This window comes from Sylvia atricapilla, chromosome 8 (assembly GCF_009819655.1).
Source record: "Sylvia atricapilla isolate bSylAtr1 chromosome 8, bSylAtr1.pri, whole genome shotgun sequence".
Classification (NCBI taxonomy): Eukaryota; Metazoa; Chordata; class Aves; order Passeriformes; family Sylviidae; genus Sylvia; species Sylvia atricapilla.
The window spans coordinates 34,953,147-34,969,017 of NC_089147.1; the positions used below are offsets into that span (position 1 = coordinate 34,953,147).

General features: G+C 39.2%; 1 protein-coding gene across 2 annotated transcripts in view; it reads left to right on the plus strand.

Moving 5' to 3' along the window:
• Positions 1–2,139: 2,139 nt before the first annotated feature.
• Positions 2,140–15,871, plus strand: part of CTNNA3 (catenin alpha 3) — a 411,551-nt gene continuing 397,819 nt past the window's right edge. The window contains exons 1-3 of one of the 2 annotated variants that reach the window (XM_066324417.1): positions 2,140–2,223; positions 10,473–10,579; positions 15,503–15,695. In XM_066324417.1, the coding sequence (XP_066180514.1) occupies positions 10,478–10,579; positions 15,503–15,695 (295 nt within the window). In that variant the 5' untranslated portion in view covers positions 2,140–2,223; positions 10,473–10,477. Of the gene's footprint in view, positions 2,224–6,729; positions 6,833–10,472; positions 10,580–15,502; positions 15,696–15,871 lie in introns of those variants that run through there. The other variant, XM_066324416.1, reaches the window with a different exon arrangement.

The following is a 15,871-nucleotide window of genomic DNA, read 5'->3' on the forward strand; positions in this document are numbered from 1 at the left end:
AGTGGCTCCCGCTCTGGTCCATCGTGCCGGGGAAAGCAGCGTCGTTGCCGTGCGAGCCCATTTTTGCCATGTGGGTACAAACACTCCTCTCAGCCTTGCTGGCAGCTGCCTCGGCAACATCTGAAAATGCTTTCGGGGTCTTCTGTAAGAAGGTGCTTGTTTTTATTGGCCTGGGATGGCAAGAACCTTGTCCAAACCCTGCCGATTCTGACTGCTGCCCTGCAGTTACCGCAGCTTTTGGAGTAATTGCTCTTAATGAGAACGAGGAATTCCAAAGTTTCCTCTCTGGTTATGAGAGGTGTCTGAACATAGCACCATTTTAGACACTTTTGGCCTTTTAAAGCATCTCCACATCCAGCCCTTGCATATGTAGTTGAAGTCTGTGGGAGACGTGGGGTGTCTGAGAGGCTCTTCTGATGGACTCTACAGTATCTAAAATGTGCCTAGGTACCTGTCTTTAGCAGCTGAATCCCATTCCTCATCTGATAACTCAAAATGACGGGTCAAAAAACTTCAAACAAAATGAGCATTTTTCACACCTCTCATTGGTGAGTCTATTAAAACAGAGAGGGTTGCTGTTCACCTCTAGTGTAATATGCTTCATAAATAAGATACTGATTGCAGCTACAAAGATCTGATTATTTAAGAGGTGTAATAGGAATAATTTACATAAATCCACTTATCTGTATTGACCTTTGTAGCGAAGTAAATTGCGTTTTTGTTCTTAACTTTTAAATAATGTTCATGAGGTAAATGAGAGAGCTAAGAAATGCTGAGAAATACTAATTGCAGTGGTGAGATTTATACTTGAATTGCATGATATAGTTTTAGTACAGTACTCAGAAAATTAAATCTTACTTCAGCAGCTTTCTTATCTGTCTGTTGTTGTTGGTGTCTTCTAAATTCATGAGTTGCAGGTGAGAAAAGAAGGATTTTTTTTTCAGGGTGTAACCTTCAAATATGAACCTGAGAATAATGTATTGTGAATGAAATTGTAAGCTTAATATGGCAATACCAAATACATTTCTCCATAATAAAGCATTATATAATCTAGGAAAGTCTGCTTAGTTTATGTTTTTAATATTTGTTGCTTTTGCATCCATAATCCTTTTTCTGCATTCCTTCTGTGCATCTGTAGGTGCAGAAGACACTTCTGAAATCAGTTGGCCATTGCATGACAGGACTTTAATGTGACTGATTTTTTTTTTCCCTTCCTTGCAACTGTTTCAATACTTTCCCTTATGTATGTCCAAGTATTTTTTTTTTCTCCATTTTTTTTCCTTTCTCCTGTCTTCTGTGTAGTCACAGTATGTGACTTCCTTAGGTTTGGGTTGGTTTTTTTTTTTTTTTTCCCTCATTCCTTGTTGAGTCTCCCCAGTGCTCTTAGGTAGTGTCAGGTTACTCAACCTTGAGGCCCTCTGTGCCCTTTTTACCTCTAAATCAACTAAAAATAGCCAAACTGCTTTGGTTGAAATTTTCCAAAATGAAAATTCAGCCCAATGCATGGACCGAGTACAAATTTTCAGATGGAACGATTTAAGACCTCCAGTCTCTAGCACAATAGATGCAAATATCGAGCAGCCACAACCTTTTGGGAGTTTTAGAAGGGTTTTCTTGTTCTGTGTGTATTGTAGACTGCACTTCAGGGTAAATTGACTTCAGGGTACTCTAATTTGCTATGTTAGCAGATTAGCAAAACTTCACTCATATCCATTTTTTAAATGGCTGCCTGGGTGGGAAATCTTACAAATGGGAGATTATAATCTGGAAGTGTGTTTTGAGCGTTTTGTGGCGGTGAATGAAGGAGGTGTGCATTGCATCTATATTTGAGTGTGGATTTACAGTAGTGGCCTTTGCTTTCCTTCTTCCCCTTTCCCTCCTCATGTTCAGCCTAAACCTCAAATGGATTTTTGAGAGGGCTTTGCCATTACTTTCCCCGGTGTCTGATTTAGGTTCTTAGAGCCCTGTGTCAAACCTGGTTGATAAGGCTGGGAATGATCTTGGCTGTCTCTCTGAGTGGTGGTGTTGGTGAAGTCAGGTGCTACCAGTTTGGGAGGAGTTCCAGTGCAGTGCTGCCCTCCCGTTTTGTTTTTTACAGGCTGGGTCTGACAGACAACCACTTGCAGCCTTGCTGTCGGTGCCCCTGGGGTCCTGCTGCATCAAGTGGAATTCTTCACAGAGCTGTTCCCAGGAGCTCCTTTCATTGGAGTCTGGATTCGGAAGGTAAGACTGAAGAAGAATGTAGGCAATTTTCCTCTCAGTGGAAGTACATGAAGCTGTAAATGGAACTATAGCTGCTTAATAAAATAATCACTCCGAAAGTTTAGAAGAGTTAGAAGGATTTCTTAGCCAGCTTTCTAAAGAATCAACTTTTAAACGTGATCTTAAAAATTCCAAATATTCTAAATATTTTAGTCATCATGGTCTCATCACTTCAAGCTGAAGTTGTGCAGCGTGTTTGCGTATTTTCCAAATATGAGAAGCCATTTTGGAATGTTGGAAAAGGAAGAATAAAATATTGTATGGATGCTGTTATTTAAAAAGTTTCCCGGAATTTTGCTGGATGTTGCACCTAATTGAAGGAAGGTTTGTGTAAATGTATGTTTATTACACCTCAGTGTGAAAATTAAGAGTTACCACACAATTTTATGCCATTTTTTAAAATTTCAAAATATAGAGCACTATTTGTTACAATGGAGGGCTACAGGAGGGCTGTTATATTCAGTGTAACATTGGGCATATTTCAAAACCTCTACTTTTCTGTTGGCACACTTTTCTGTTAGTAAAACTGAAGGCAAGAGCTGTGTTCAGACCTAGTGAAGCTCCAGAGATATCCAACAGCAAAGATTTAGGCCTTGTGACAGGGATTTAGGAAGAAAACATAACAAATTTGTACTGTTTCTCCTAGTTCAAATCCACTGATCAATGTTGGGAAGGTAATTCACCTTGGAACATAGTTTGGTTGGGTTTTTTTTCCTTATGGCTGCTCTTCAGCCCGATGGTTGAGTTGAACTGTGGGCAGAGGTCAGAATGGGCTGGAATGTCCTTAGGCTTTATTTCTGAAGCTGTTTCACCAGATGTGCTCTATCAGCTTTGCAGGGGCTTTCTGCTGAGCCGTGGTGTGATTTGAAACTGGTTGGAAGAGTTGCTAAAGGAAACAGGGTGCTGTGGGAACCCCCCTGGAAGACAGGTCTGTCCGTATTTGCAGGCATGGTGTGGAGGATTGTGGATTTGCCTAAATACTGTTTTCTGTCCCTTTTCATTAGACTGCCTTTGTATGTGCTAGGGAGCTGCTTGACAGCATCCAAAGTGAGGCACCTTCTAAGAATAATTTCTCTCTTATTTTTATGCATATCTCAGAGTCAGTATGTGTTTTATATATATGTGTGTATATATATATATATATATATGTAAAGTATCAATCAGGTTTGCTGCCCTTAATTTTGGGGTTGTTTTGGGCATGTCTGTAAGCAGTGGGGAAGAAGAATACTGTTCTAGGATACTAAAGCACTATATAGGTCACTGGACAAAACAAAAAATGCAAACCATTTTATCAGCTAGAAAACAGTTACATAAAATGGTACATGATGATGAAGTGTCCCAGGGAGGGCATGGGTTGGAAACAACCAAATCTGCTGTCAAAATCAATAGCAGCTCTACGAAGAGAAGAAACCCTGTTTTTTTACCTCTTTGCAGTTGAGACACATTTTTTAAGCAAAATAGCAGAGTGCAATGTTGTAATAGATAACTGTCAGCAAATAGCAATAAAAGGAAATGGGGAATTGTATTTAAAAAAAAATAAAATTTGAAACCTTTTTGTATTAGCTCATGGAATTTCTATTGTCTGTTATTTTAATGAGTTGAGCAATATCCTATTTTTAGTGGGAGGTCCACTTGAACTTTATTTGAACAGGGTCTCTGGTTCTGGACAGAGATAGGAACACTTTAAATGTGATAACAAAAGGGTGGGCTTGGAGCCAGACCTCCTTAACCTATCGCTAGGAGCTCAGATAGCCATCCATGTAAGAACTGCCACTTCAGTAGAGAGGAGTTCTTGTTCTGGGCTCAAACTGCACACACTGAGACTTGTGTGGAAGGATTTTGGGGTGTTAGTTAAGAATTTAAAATACGTCCAAAAAATATTAATGATTTTTTTTTTAATGAAGTGCTGCCATCTGATGTCACACCACCTTCTTTTGTGTGCTGGTTTTTTTTTTTTTTTTTTTTTTTTAAGTAAATGCTTTTTCAGCTCCTTAAATATTAGAACTCTAGTTTTCAGACCGGAAAGTCCAGTATCTGCAAAAATGTGCATGGAAGAAATGTTACAAACATTAGATAATTAAAGCATTTCTAGCTTAAGCAGTATTATTTAATTCCACTGTCACCCACAATGGTGCATATGCAGTGGAACTCCACTGATGAGTGAAATTATTTAGTTTACTGGTAGTGAGATACTGTCAGATTCCCAAGTTTCCATGTACACCTCACTGGGAACATTTTTCTTGCAGTGGCTGTAGGCTCAGGGCAGGAACACATTTTTTGGATAGCTGTTGGTTGAGAAACAGGCCTGAGTGCCAGTACAGAGCCAAAGGCTGTGGAGCTGTTCAGGCTGTAGGATTCACACTTCTGCTGGAACATCTCCTGGAATCTGTTGGTGAGGCAGCTGGCTGAAGTGCCTGCGCTCACCAAAGGAAGGATCCTGGTAGGATGTTTAAGGGAGATGATTTCTGACCTTCCTAGGAAGAAGCACTACTAGTATCAGGGTAACCTTACCATAGGAGTATGGAAGAGAGATTATGTTCTGTAGATTCACAGTGTAAATTGTTTCTGAACATGTTTTACTCCCCTCAGCCTGCTTTTTGGCCTCAATTAAAAAAAGCGTGGGTAAGGTGCTTCAGTGTTACTATGATTTTATTCCAGTATTCTGCCACTGGTGATCTCTCTGGTCTTGAGTAAATAATTTTTCCTCTGTGATTCTGTTTCCTTATGTGATACAGGGACACAACCTCTGCTTGAAACAGTGCTTTGATAGAAAGCACTGTAGGAAAGGTAAACATGATTACTAAACAAGGAAAAGATACCTTGTTCTGAAATGTTATAAACCTGAGAAAAATATTAAATTTTTATCTCAGTAGATGTAAGAAAGTTTTCATGAGAAAAAGCTCATTGAGGTGTGATGGTTTATCCCACCTCAAAAGGTTTTTTTTGTTTTTTGTTTTTTTTCATAAACCTTAATTAAACCTTTTAATGCCACTAGGTAAATCATCAACCATTGCTTGACATAAGTGTTCTCCAATATTCATGAAGAGCTAGTATTAAGCTGTGTTCTTTTCCTTGGCAGATTGCAAAGTGTGATGTATCACATTATTTATGCTGAGAACTATGTTGAAGAACGTGGTGGAAATCTTACGTTCTTGTGAATTTTAACTGCTCCTCAGGTGTGGATTGAAAAAGTGCTCTAGGGAGAAAGTAAACACAGGCAGAATTGAAAGGTAATGCAGAAAGGAGTTCTGTGGTTTTTTTGTTTTAGTTTTTGGGGCTAAGATTAAAAAAAAATCTTCCAGTTATGTCATTGCCAGCCTACACCTAAATGCAAAGCCTGTTTAAGTACAGCAGCTTTCAGTGAACAAATGTTATTAACGGGTCTGAACCTTGCTACCTTCTCCAGCTCTCCTTTGTGGCATTGGTGCATTAATAGTCATGTTTCTTGTTGCTAGTGGTAAGAAATGTTGAAGTCTGAGGTGGGTAGAGACTAGCCTGACAGGTTGTCTGGAAATTTAAATAATTTAGCAGGTGCTTTAGAGGCTTTACCTGGTGTTGATTGGGACTGATCCTTCCCAGGTGTCAGAAATACTGCTCCATTCCAGAGCATGGTCTGGCCTGTGGAGTACAAGAGGTCTTCTCTTTGCAGTACAACTGCAGGGGTTCTTCTTTGCCCAAACTAGAAGATTTTAGCATCCTGAATATCTTTATTTTCTGTGTCATCTAGAGAGGATTAAAGGAGAATGCAGTAATTGTTGTTGTGGTTCTGATTTGCACTTGCTGTACTGACTGTACACATTTTATTCCCAGAGCGCTGTTGGTAACAATTAATGAAGCTGTACCGGAAATACTGAAATTATGAATAACTAGTAAAAAAAATTCTATTACGTATTCTCAGAAATGTTTCATATCTTGGAAATCCTCAGGTGTCCTGTCCATATGTATCTTGGTAAAAAATACAAATCCTGGCCACTTTAACTTTCCTTTGGTTTTTTAGAAGGCAGTAGACCTTTGCATTTTCTGAAATTGCTAGGATAATATTTTGTGTGTCATTGTAGAGTACCATACAATAGAAAAAAAAAAAAAAACAAAAAACCCCGAGAAAACAAATTTGGTGCCAAGTTCCTGGGTGAGAGCTTCATGAATCCCTTTGTTGTCCATTTCAGGAGTCTGAGAATGAGTCATTGCCTCCAGACTGAAGTTGGCATACAGTCAGAATGCACGGCAAAACGCATGTGCTGAAAATTCCAAGAATAATCACTGGAAATATAAGTAATTTCACGCTTTATGTCATCTAATTGTCAAATCCCTTTCAACTCTCAACTTTTTTGCCACGCTTATGCTCTACTATATAGCTTTAAGGATGCCCATCCCCCTGCCACCCCTCCAGCAGCCACTGTGTCCTGTCAGTCATCCTGAAATACACTGGGGAGCTTGTCAGGCAGTCCCTTGCAGATGCCTCAGAAGCCCAATAGTGAGCCAGGGCAGTTGCACTGAAGTTCCTAACACAAGGAAATTACATAGACAATTGCTTTAGTGCTGAATATGGACCATGTATTTTCTAGGATAGGTGAGTGATGCACTGTTGGCTTTCTAACAATCTAGCAGGAAATGGATTCTAAAGTAAAAGTTTTCTAATTTATGCAGAATGTCTTTGGCTCTGCTTTCTGACACTTATTAGTTTATGTCTGTATACAGTGTACTTAGAGATTCTAAAAAGAAGCTGCAGGCGCTGTGTTCACGTTGCATTGCAGATGGATATAGACTTTGGCCGTTTTTCCAGCGGCATTTTCTTCTTACACCAAAAGACTCAATAGTTTTGACATCTGATGAAAAGACAAAATTTTTGTTATCTTGAGGTTGGTAGCACTTGGTAGGACTGTGCAGGTGGTTGCTTTTCTGGCTGTTCTGGGACACAACTGTGTCTTGTAACACATGCTTAAGAGCCTAAGTGTTGTAAGAGCTGCTGGTGTACGGGGCTGAGATTGCCTCCTGTAAAGGTTAATCTGACTGAGTGTGAGGTTATACAGCCTTATACCAAAATATCTCACAGTTAAGGCCCCTGCTGTAATTAGGGGGATGTTACATTGGAATAGAAAAATGCATTAAAAAGGAAGGAGAATGTTGATTTTCATTTTTTCCCTGAGACAAACATCAGATTTTGTCATCTTATTGAATATGATCTGGAAGGACAGAATTCACTTAGTAAGTGGAAATGCCAGAGAAAATCCCAGGATGGCCTTTACTGGCAGTGTATTTTTCTTTTTTTCACCTCTTATCCTTGCCTTAATTAAAAAAAAATTAAAAAGTTGAATTTAAATATTGATTAGCTGGTATGGTATATAACAGTAAGGAAAGCCTGGTGAGATAAAAATATGTAGCCAGATTATCAAAATAGTTTTAAGATTTTGTAGTTTTTTGCTGCATTGGCTTGCAAAATTGTTTCTGTCTTTCTGCTTTAAGGAAGTTTCAGGAAGCATTAGAATTTTACTTTAAAAATATTGCTGTAATCAGCAAGTGAGCCCTTAAGTGAGTTATTTATATCTTAGAATATAATTGAAATTTTCAGAGACAATAGTTTTTGCAGTTGACTTTCAGTTGATGATTTGTTATGGGCCTGACTCAAGGCTAAAAGCTATTATTGGCTTAACTGGCTTTTGAACTCAGGGCTCAAGCAAAGAATAAAAATGCTGATGTTTGACAATATGCTAAGGGCAAGAAAGAAACAAACAAGCAAAAACCGCAGAACAACCCGTAAAAGGCACAGTCATGACACATGGATTCACCTTTTTCCTGACCTGCAAAAATGGGGTTGGGTTTGTAATACTTCCTGAGTTTGAGAGAGCTCTGTGTTGGGATTCTGGAGCACCGTGATCCTCTAGTAACAGGAATTGACTTTAATTGACTTTAATTAACTTTAGTTAACTTGACTTAATAAACTAGGTGTTTATCTGCCGAAGTTTAGAAAAGACCTGATTATTGCAGATCATGTGTAGCAAAGGAGATTGTGTGGTCAGAATGGAGAGCAAGCAGCAAAAAGTTTTAATTCCTTCATTTTGGGTAAAGCAGGGGCTGACACCCTTCTATCAAGGAATTGTGGGGAAGCCACTGCAAGGTTAGAGCAGGAGTGAATCTGCAGAAAAGTAACCTGAGCCAGCTAGTGGTTTCTTTAGGTCTCAGTGGAAGCATGAAGTGCAGTCTGCATGTGGTTAACCTGTCTCCTTGTAACTGATGGATGTTTTACCAGGAAAAAATTCACAGCACGGTCGATTCCGTCTGTTTGCAGCTGTTGTGATGGATTTCAAGAAGTGCCCGTATTTTGGGAGGCTTGGGAAAATATCAAAGATAAGGGTCGCTAACCCGCAGCATCAGAAAGATTTATATTTTTTCTAATGTGAATAAAAAGCAGATTCATTGAAATACTGGCCAAAGATTTAGAAAACCAGTGAATTGCAGATGGCAAAATAGGACCTGTCTTTTCCAGTGTCCTGATGTGGCTTGATGCAATTCCAGTGAAGCTGGAGGGTGGTATCTTGTTGAAATAAAAGGCTTTTTCAGTAAGGGGTGGGCACTACAAGGGCGGTGCGGAGGGGAAGCTGTGCAACAGTGGCTTTTGGCTTGCAGGGCAGCAGATGTGGGAAGGACAGACATTAGTGGCGTTCAGAGCAACTTATTAGTGTTGGACAGAAAGAGAACTGTTGGCAATCCCAATTTTGGGAGTCTCAAATTTTATTTCCTTGGTGCTTGTTGAGAGTATATAAATGTGAAATGTGTAGAATATGGACACATAATCTGCTTTGATATTTCTAGAGATCTCTTTCCATTCACATCCATGGAAGACAAAGAGTCTTTTTCTGGTCAGTGTGATCTCAGGTTTCTTTCTTCTTTTTCTTTTGGCTCAGAATTAAAACTGAAAATTCAGTTCATTCTATATGCTATCACCTGGCCAGATGCAGCTGAATTTGTGGGAACTTCGGTCTGCCGCTAGTATAGTTTGTAATAAAAGAAAAACTTGGCACTTGTGTAACCTTTAATAAGAATGGCAGAACCCTGAATTGCTTTATACCTTAATTCGTTAATTATTATCTTTGATTGTAAGTGAAATATGGCTAACTCTGCAGATCCATTTCTACACCACTTGCTGTAGAAACCCTACACCTGCTGTGTTCTGTTAAATCAGTGCTAGGTTCACGGGAAGGTGGCAATATATCTCTTCAGCCTGCATAATTGCAGTACCTTATTACTTTATTATACAGCAGCAATGGTTGTAATAAGTCTTGCTTAAAAAGGGCAGATATCCATTATTTGTGTACTTGAAGTCTTTATTGGCTAAAAAGGCTTTGCCAAGCTGTGTTTTATGGGAAGTTAAGTTATTGCAAAATTTAAAACCTTTTATTATGGGACAAAAATCCGTTGCAATCCAACTAAAGCAGTTATAATTCTTTGTTGACGCATTTCAGGCTAATGGCCTGAGCCATGGCCCAGTGAACTTGGTGAAAATTATTAATTCACATCAGTAGATTCTGCATCAAGTTCCTAATGAATGATTTATTCATTTTAAAGACCTTACTTAGCTTTAGTTCTATCTTATTAACTTCAGTAATAGGCTTTCTCAACTTAATCTGTCTTGACACTTAAAAAATATTTGTTATTGCAGGGTATAAAATAACAAAATGCTTCACTTTTTCCTGCTGTTAATTTCCAGAAATTTTAAGGGCTGCTATATATGCTTTTTGTTCTTAGGGTGCTTATAATGATAACCCTTGTAATTTTTCACATGGAGTTAGACACAGATATTGTGCACATGGCATTAATGTTTTTTGTTTTGTGATAAATTCAGTAATGGAATTTAATGTTTTTGGTTTAAAGCTCCTTTTTAGATCAGTAGAAGACTTTTATTCAATGGTATTCTAATTCAATTATCCTTGTATTTTTTTTAAGGTGGTCAATGTAGAAATCTGTGAGTGAATATAAGGAGTTATATGTGCTTTAAGTCTATGACTTTACAGTTCATGTAAGCATCAGCTGTTTTTTTTTTCACGATTTAGAAATGAGGAATTGGAAAAGTTAATTGTATTTCTTGAAATCCAAAGTCTGTTATGAAGGAAGTTCATACTCCCATAGGCAGTCTCTGGGCTCTGACAGAAGGCAGTGAGGTTTGTACTCATGGTTAATATTGGCTTATTCCACTTCTCTTGTTTTGTACCCAGGTGAAATGTCAACAAAAGCGCCAAACATTAAACTGAAAATTGATCCTCGGAATCTGCAGATCCAGACATTTACAGTGGAGAAATTACTGGAACCATTGATAATTCAGGTATTTCAGAGCTGAAGAAAGTAAGCTGGATAACCATAGAGGGAAGGGAATAAGGCTGAAGAACTTTGACTAAGGCCATTTTTCTGAAAGTCACACCCACACTCTGGCTCAGGAGCTCTCCAGGGGGCTGCCTTCCAGATTTGGTTATTCATTTGGTCACTTCCAGCTTTGCCGGCCAGTCTGTCATAGTGAATGCTGCATGTTCTAGCTGGTCTCCTGCACAGTGTTATATCAGAGATGCTTAAATGTAAAATACACTGCATATGGATTTCCAGTGCATGAAATAAGTAATTCTTTAAAAATAAAGTTGTATTATCCCCATTTGAAGCTTTGCCTCTTCCTAACTCATCCAATTTCTTTTCTTTTGTTAGTTATTCAATGTCGTATTTGATTTTTTTTCTTTTGATCTTTTTTCCCCTTACTCGCTTTTCCCTTCTGGAGGATTACTTTTCTCAGAAAGTAACCTTTTCTTTTCTACCATGACTTCATTTCCAGCTACTATTAACTGAGCTGCCTCTCTCATTTTGTCTGCCTTTGTTTATTTTTTTTTTTTGCCTGGATGTGATTGATGGTGTAAAAACCTTCAGTTAACAGGTCAGTGGTTTGTGGAAGTAGTCAAGGATATGTGGAGGGATAATAAAATCAGTTTCAAAGTAAGAATAGATGTCTTGATAGACTGAATTTAAAAACCTCTTGTAGACCAGTAGGTCAGATTGTGCTCAGGCAGCTGCGACACTGAGTGTTTCTGAGGAGGTAAAGAAAAGTAAATTTTAGTTTGAGTTTTGCAGGATCAAAAAAACCTGACAAAACAAAGTGCAGTTCCAGAATAAATCAAAGAGACCATCTAAGTTTTGGGGTTTTTTTCCTCCCAGCTCTTCTAAACTGTTGAAAAACTTGAGGCTGTTCAAATTGGAAATGCTTTGGTTCTAAAAGAATATTTTGACTGTCTTTTCCCTCTCTTAGGTTTAATGCTTTGCTCGCTTCAGACCTGTGGAAGGGAAACTTATGTTTTGAGTGGATCCTTCAAAAGAAAATGTTGAAAATATAAAAAAAGGGATTAAAGCTCATACTCAAGTAAGGGTGTTTGAGAGGCTGGGAAGGTAATATAGGAAAATTAATCTGTGATTAGAAAGAGAATCAGACCAGTCACAGATAAAAATGATGCTTTTGACAGATTCACTTTAGCAACTGCTGCTTGGAACAGGGTTTAGCTTTATTTTGAGGTTCCCGTTGTAATTTATTTAATAGTCTTGTAATGCTGTGGCAGGAAAGAAACAAGGTAAGTGCTTGAGATTCTCTGAAGTCTATTTTGACCAGTTATGCTAAGTGTTAGAGCAGTCATTAGATTAACACCATCAATATAGGAAAAAAATGAGGCAAAACCAGCTTGGGAAGTAATTAAGAAGTAGTTGTGGAAATAGCTGCAAATCACTTGCTGAATTGACTCTCTTCCCTGCAATTTGCAATTGGCAGTGGTGATTACTGTGAAACTCTGAAAATAGTATAGCAACTGTTTTGTGTAAAACCCTCTGTGAGTTGGCAACTTCTCTATTCTTGGAATAAAACAATGTGCCTAAATTGCCCTGGGGGTTTTCCTCTGTCTGTGGCCTTTATTTTATTGCAGGTGATTTGAGAATGTTAGTTTTGAAAGGAAGGCTCCTCAGCCTAGTTCTCAACCAATGCATCTGGCATATTAAAAAAGGTAGTTGTCAAAGTTAGCATGGTTCAGCTGACACAATGTGTGGAAAAATCCCTGCATGTTGGAATCCCTTGGATCACTGATGACAAACGGGCAAGTTGAAAGGAAACACACACTGTTGGCTTTAGTTCTACATATGGTGAGCTGACCATCTGCCCACTGGGTGGGATTAGCCAGTGTTTATTTGTATGGGCAAGACTTTGGTTTTGAAACAGTGGCCAGGGGTTTCTGCTGTTCATGTCTTGTTTTTCTTAAATGTCTAGGGACTGACATCTAGTTACCGGGAACTACATTGCTCACAAAAAAGAATGTTTTATGATTGATGCTTAAAAATAGGTTTTGTATTAAGATAAAGGTGAATCGAATATTATGATACTGCAGGTGTGAAGACATTGCTTCCTGAACTATTGCAGTGTTAAGAGATTGTCTCTAAGTGCCGCCAGTAGCTGAATATACCGTTGGAAGAGCTGCTTCAGAGTTTCCTAGAAACTTAATATTTGGCCATGACCCCACAAGAAACCCCTTCAGCCTAATAAGTAGTGGCAATAACAGACAACAGCGGTGTAATTCAGCTCTGTAAATCTGGTGGCACATGGCCTAGAGAATGGTTTAAAAACCCTTTGTGCCTTTAGCACAACTGTGTTGCTCCTAGCAGAGCTAGGCTGGGGGACCTGCTGTGCGTGGCAACAAGAAGATGCCCCTAACTGGCAGGATTAATGGAGATACGTTCTTCTTTTCTCTTACAATGATATCAGTGACTGTGTATTCTGCCACTACAGTACAAGCAGTGTTGACAAGGGCACACTGTATTAGTCTGTGGTTCAGTTCTTTCTGGGTAGGATTGTATAAAGTTGCTACATTCCTCATTGGGGTTTTGTGTCAGAGAATTTAGAGTAGTTTTTTTGTTTTCCATAATCTCCGTGAGCAAAGAGCTATCTAACAAATTTTGACTTGTTGCTGCCTCCAGTATATCCTGACAGTGAGGCTGAAGATGCAGGGTCTTACAGTCAGGAGTTTTCACCCACAGGAATGGGGTTTTTTTATACTTTTTCATTTGTTTTATTTCCTTTCTTCCTCAACATATCAATGAACAGTAGATAGAATGATATTTTAGGTAAAAAAAACCAACAACCACAGTGAAAATCTGTGAAGTAGAATACATTATTTTCTAATGAAATGGTGATTAAGTGCTTAAAATTTTAAAAATACCTTTTATTTGATTGGGTTTTTTCGGGCTGCTTCTAATTTTTGATGGTGTTTTATGCCTTTCTTATTGGAAGTATCAGCCTGTAATCTCTAACTCATTCTTAAAGGTGCGGTCATTGAGACTGTCTTAAATGTTCTAAAACTGATATTAGAGGGTTTGTAAAAATAAAAGATTTTTATTCCCAGTCCATTCCCAGTGTCTGATTTAGTGCAGTAAATAATTCCATTTTCTTCCTTTGAGCAACAGCCAGAAAAATACCCAAGCCTTATTTAACAATCTGAGCCAGAGTTATTTATGTTGCTCTCTCTCCCTCGTGACATGTCAAAGCAGTTGTCAGGTGGATGGTCCTTTTCCCCCCACAGATTGCACACGAATGGTATAGGGGTCAGGGCTTTTATGTTTATAGATGTGTTTATAAAAATGTTACCTGGAGGATAGTCAGCAGTTGTGTTTAGAAGTAATGATTCATGAAAAGCACTCAAGTGCATGAATTCATGGGCAAGATCTGAAGGTGAGCTAAGGCACATGTAGCACAGTACTACCCATGTTCTTGCAGAGAGGACAGGATAGGAAGATTAAAAAGCCTCAGTGAACTTCATGAAAATAAGGTGTGCTTTAAAATAACTGTATAACACTTAAGAAAAATGTTTTGGGAGTCTGTCCTTCGTGCTATAGGTCAAGCAATGCCTTAGAGAATAGTTTTTCAGAAACAGTCTGTTGGAGTGTAGGGGCTGTACTCAGATGATGAGGAATGTGGAGTGGGATGGTCCATAAAAATAAGTTCTTTATGCAAGTTGAAGTGCATTGGTAAAAGTACAATTTGGACTAAAATGCAGTACATCTAAATTCTGGGCAAATTGATGTACAATTTTAAGAATTTGGAGGTGCTGAGCTCTGGTCACTGGGATACCCCTTTGGTAAGAAGAGAAGGCATTTTGGAAGGTACTCATTTTGGGTATTTGTTCTGGGATACCTTGCAAGTCTCATGCTGGAAGTCTGGGAAGACCGAGCACTTCTAGGGAGAAAGAACCCGGGGGTGCAGGCTGACAGGAGCTGAACACGAGCCAGCGTGTGCCCAGGTAGTTGAGAAGGGCAGTGGGAGCCTGGCTTGTGTCAGAAGTGGTGTGGCCAGCAGGCACAGCATTGACTGTGCAGTGGTGATGCCACACCTTGAGGCCTGTGCTCCGTTTTGGGCCCCTCATCACAAGAAGGACATTGAGGTGCTGGAGCCTGTCCAGAGAAGGTGAAAGGGCTGGAGCACAAGTCTTAAGAGGAGCAGCTGAGGGGGCTCAGCCTGGAGAAAAGGGGGCTCAGGGGTACCTTCTCACTCTCTACGACTCCCTGACAGGAGGCTGTGGCCAGGTGGGGTTGGTCTCTTCTCCAAGTAGCATGTGCTGGAATGGAAGAAGATGAAATGCAGGTTGCACCAAGGAAAATTTGGATTGGATGTTAAGAAAAAATATTTTCCCTGAAAGGAGTGTCAGGCACTGAAATGGGCTGCCAAGAGAAATGGTAGAGTCACCTTCACTGGAAGTATTCAAAACACACATGGATGTGGTGTTTTTAGGGACATGGTTTAGCAGTGCACTTGGCAATGTTATCTTGACAGCTGGACTTGATATTTGGAGGTTTTTTCCTACCTTAATGGTTCCATGATTCCTGCCTTGCTGAAACCTCCTCAGATAGCCCTGAGGTATTTTTTTATTTTATGAGCAGGTTTTAAAACAAGCAGTGGCAGGAGTTGGCATCAGGGTTAATAGAACAATGACATTTCTGTTGACTTTGATCCTACAGAAGGAAGAACACAAAGATGATGCATATTGAGTAAAATTGCATCAGATTGAATTTAGTAATTTTGTCCATTCTTATGTTTGAGCTGAGCTTGCCTGTCTGTCTCTAAAGCAGAGGGAATATCTTTGCTTATTCCTGATTGTATTTTCTTTAAAATTTAAGAACTGTATACATTCACTTGCAGAACTTTGACCATGATTGTCTCTCTTGTTTCTTTTAAATGTAGGTTACAACATTAGTGAACTGTCCACAGAATCCTTCTAGTAAGAAAAAGGGCCGTTCCAAAAGAGCTCGTGTCTTGCTTGCTTCTGTGGAAGAAGCCACTTGGAATCTGTTGGACAAGGGAGAAAAAATTGCCAAGGAAGCGGCTGTGTTTAAAGAGGAACTTCACGCAGCTCTTGCTGATGTGCGGAAAGAGAGTAAGTACATAGCAAACAGTTCAGGCACCACGAGGAGTTGGTTTAACCAGGCCTGGTGTCAAAGTGAAGCTGGGATGTCTCTGGGAAATGTGTTGTGATGTGCAAATGTCTGAACTTGGAGCTGTCTAATTGTGTATTCTGGGATACCACCTATAAGGAGGTAAACTGTGCAAGCT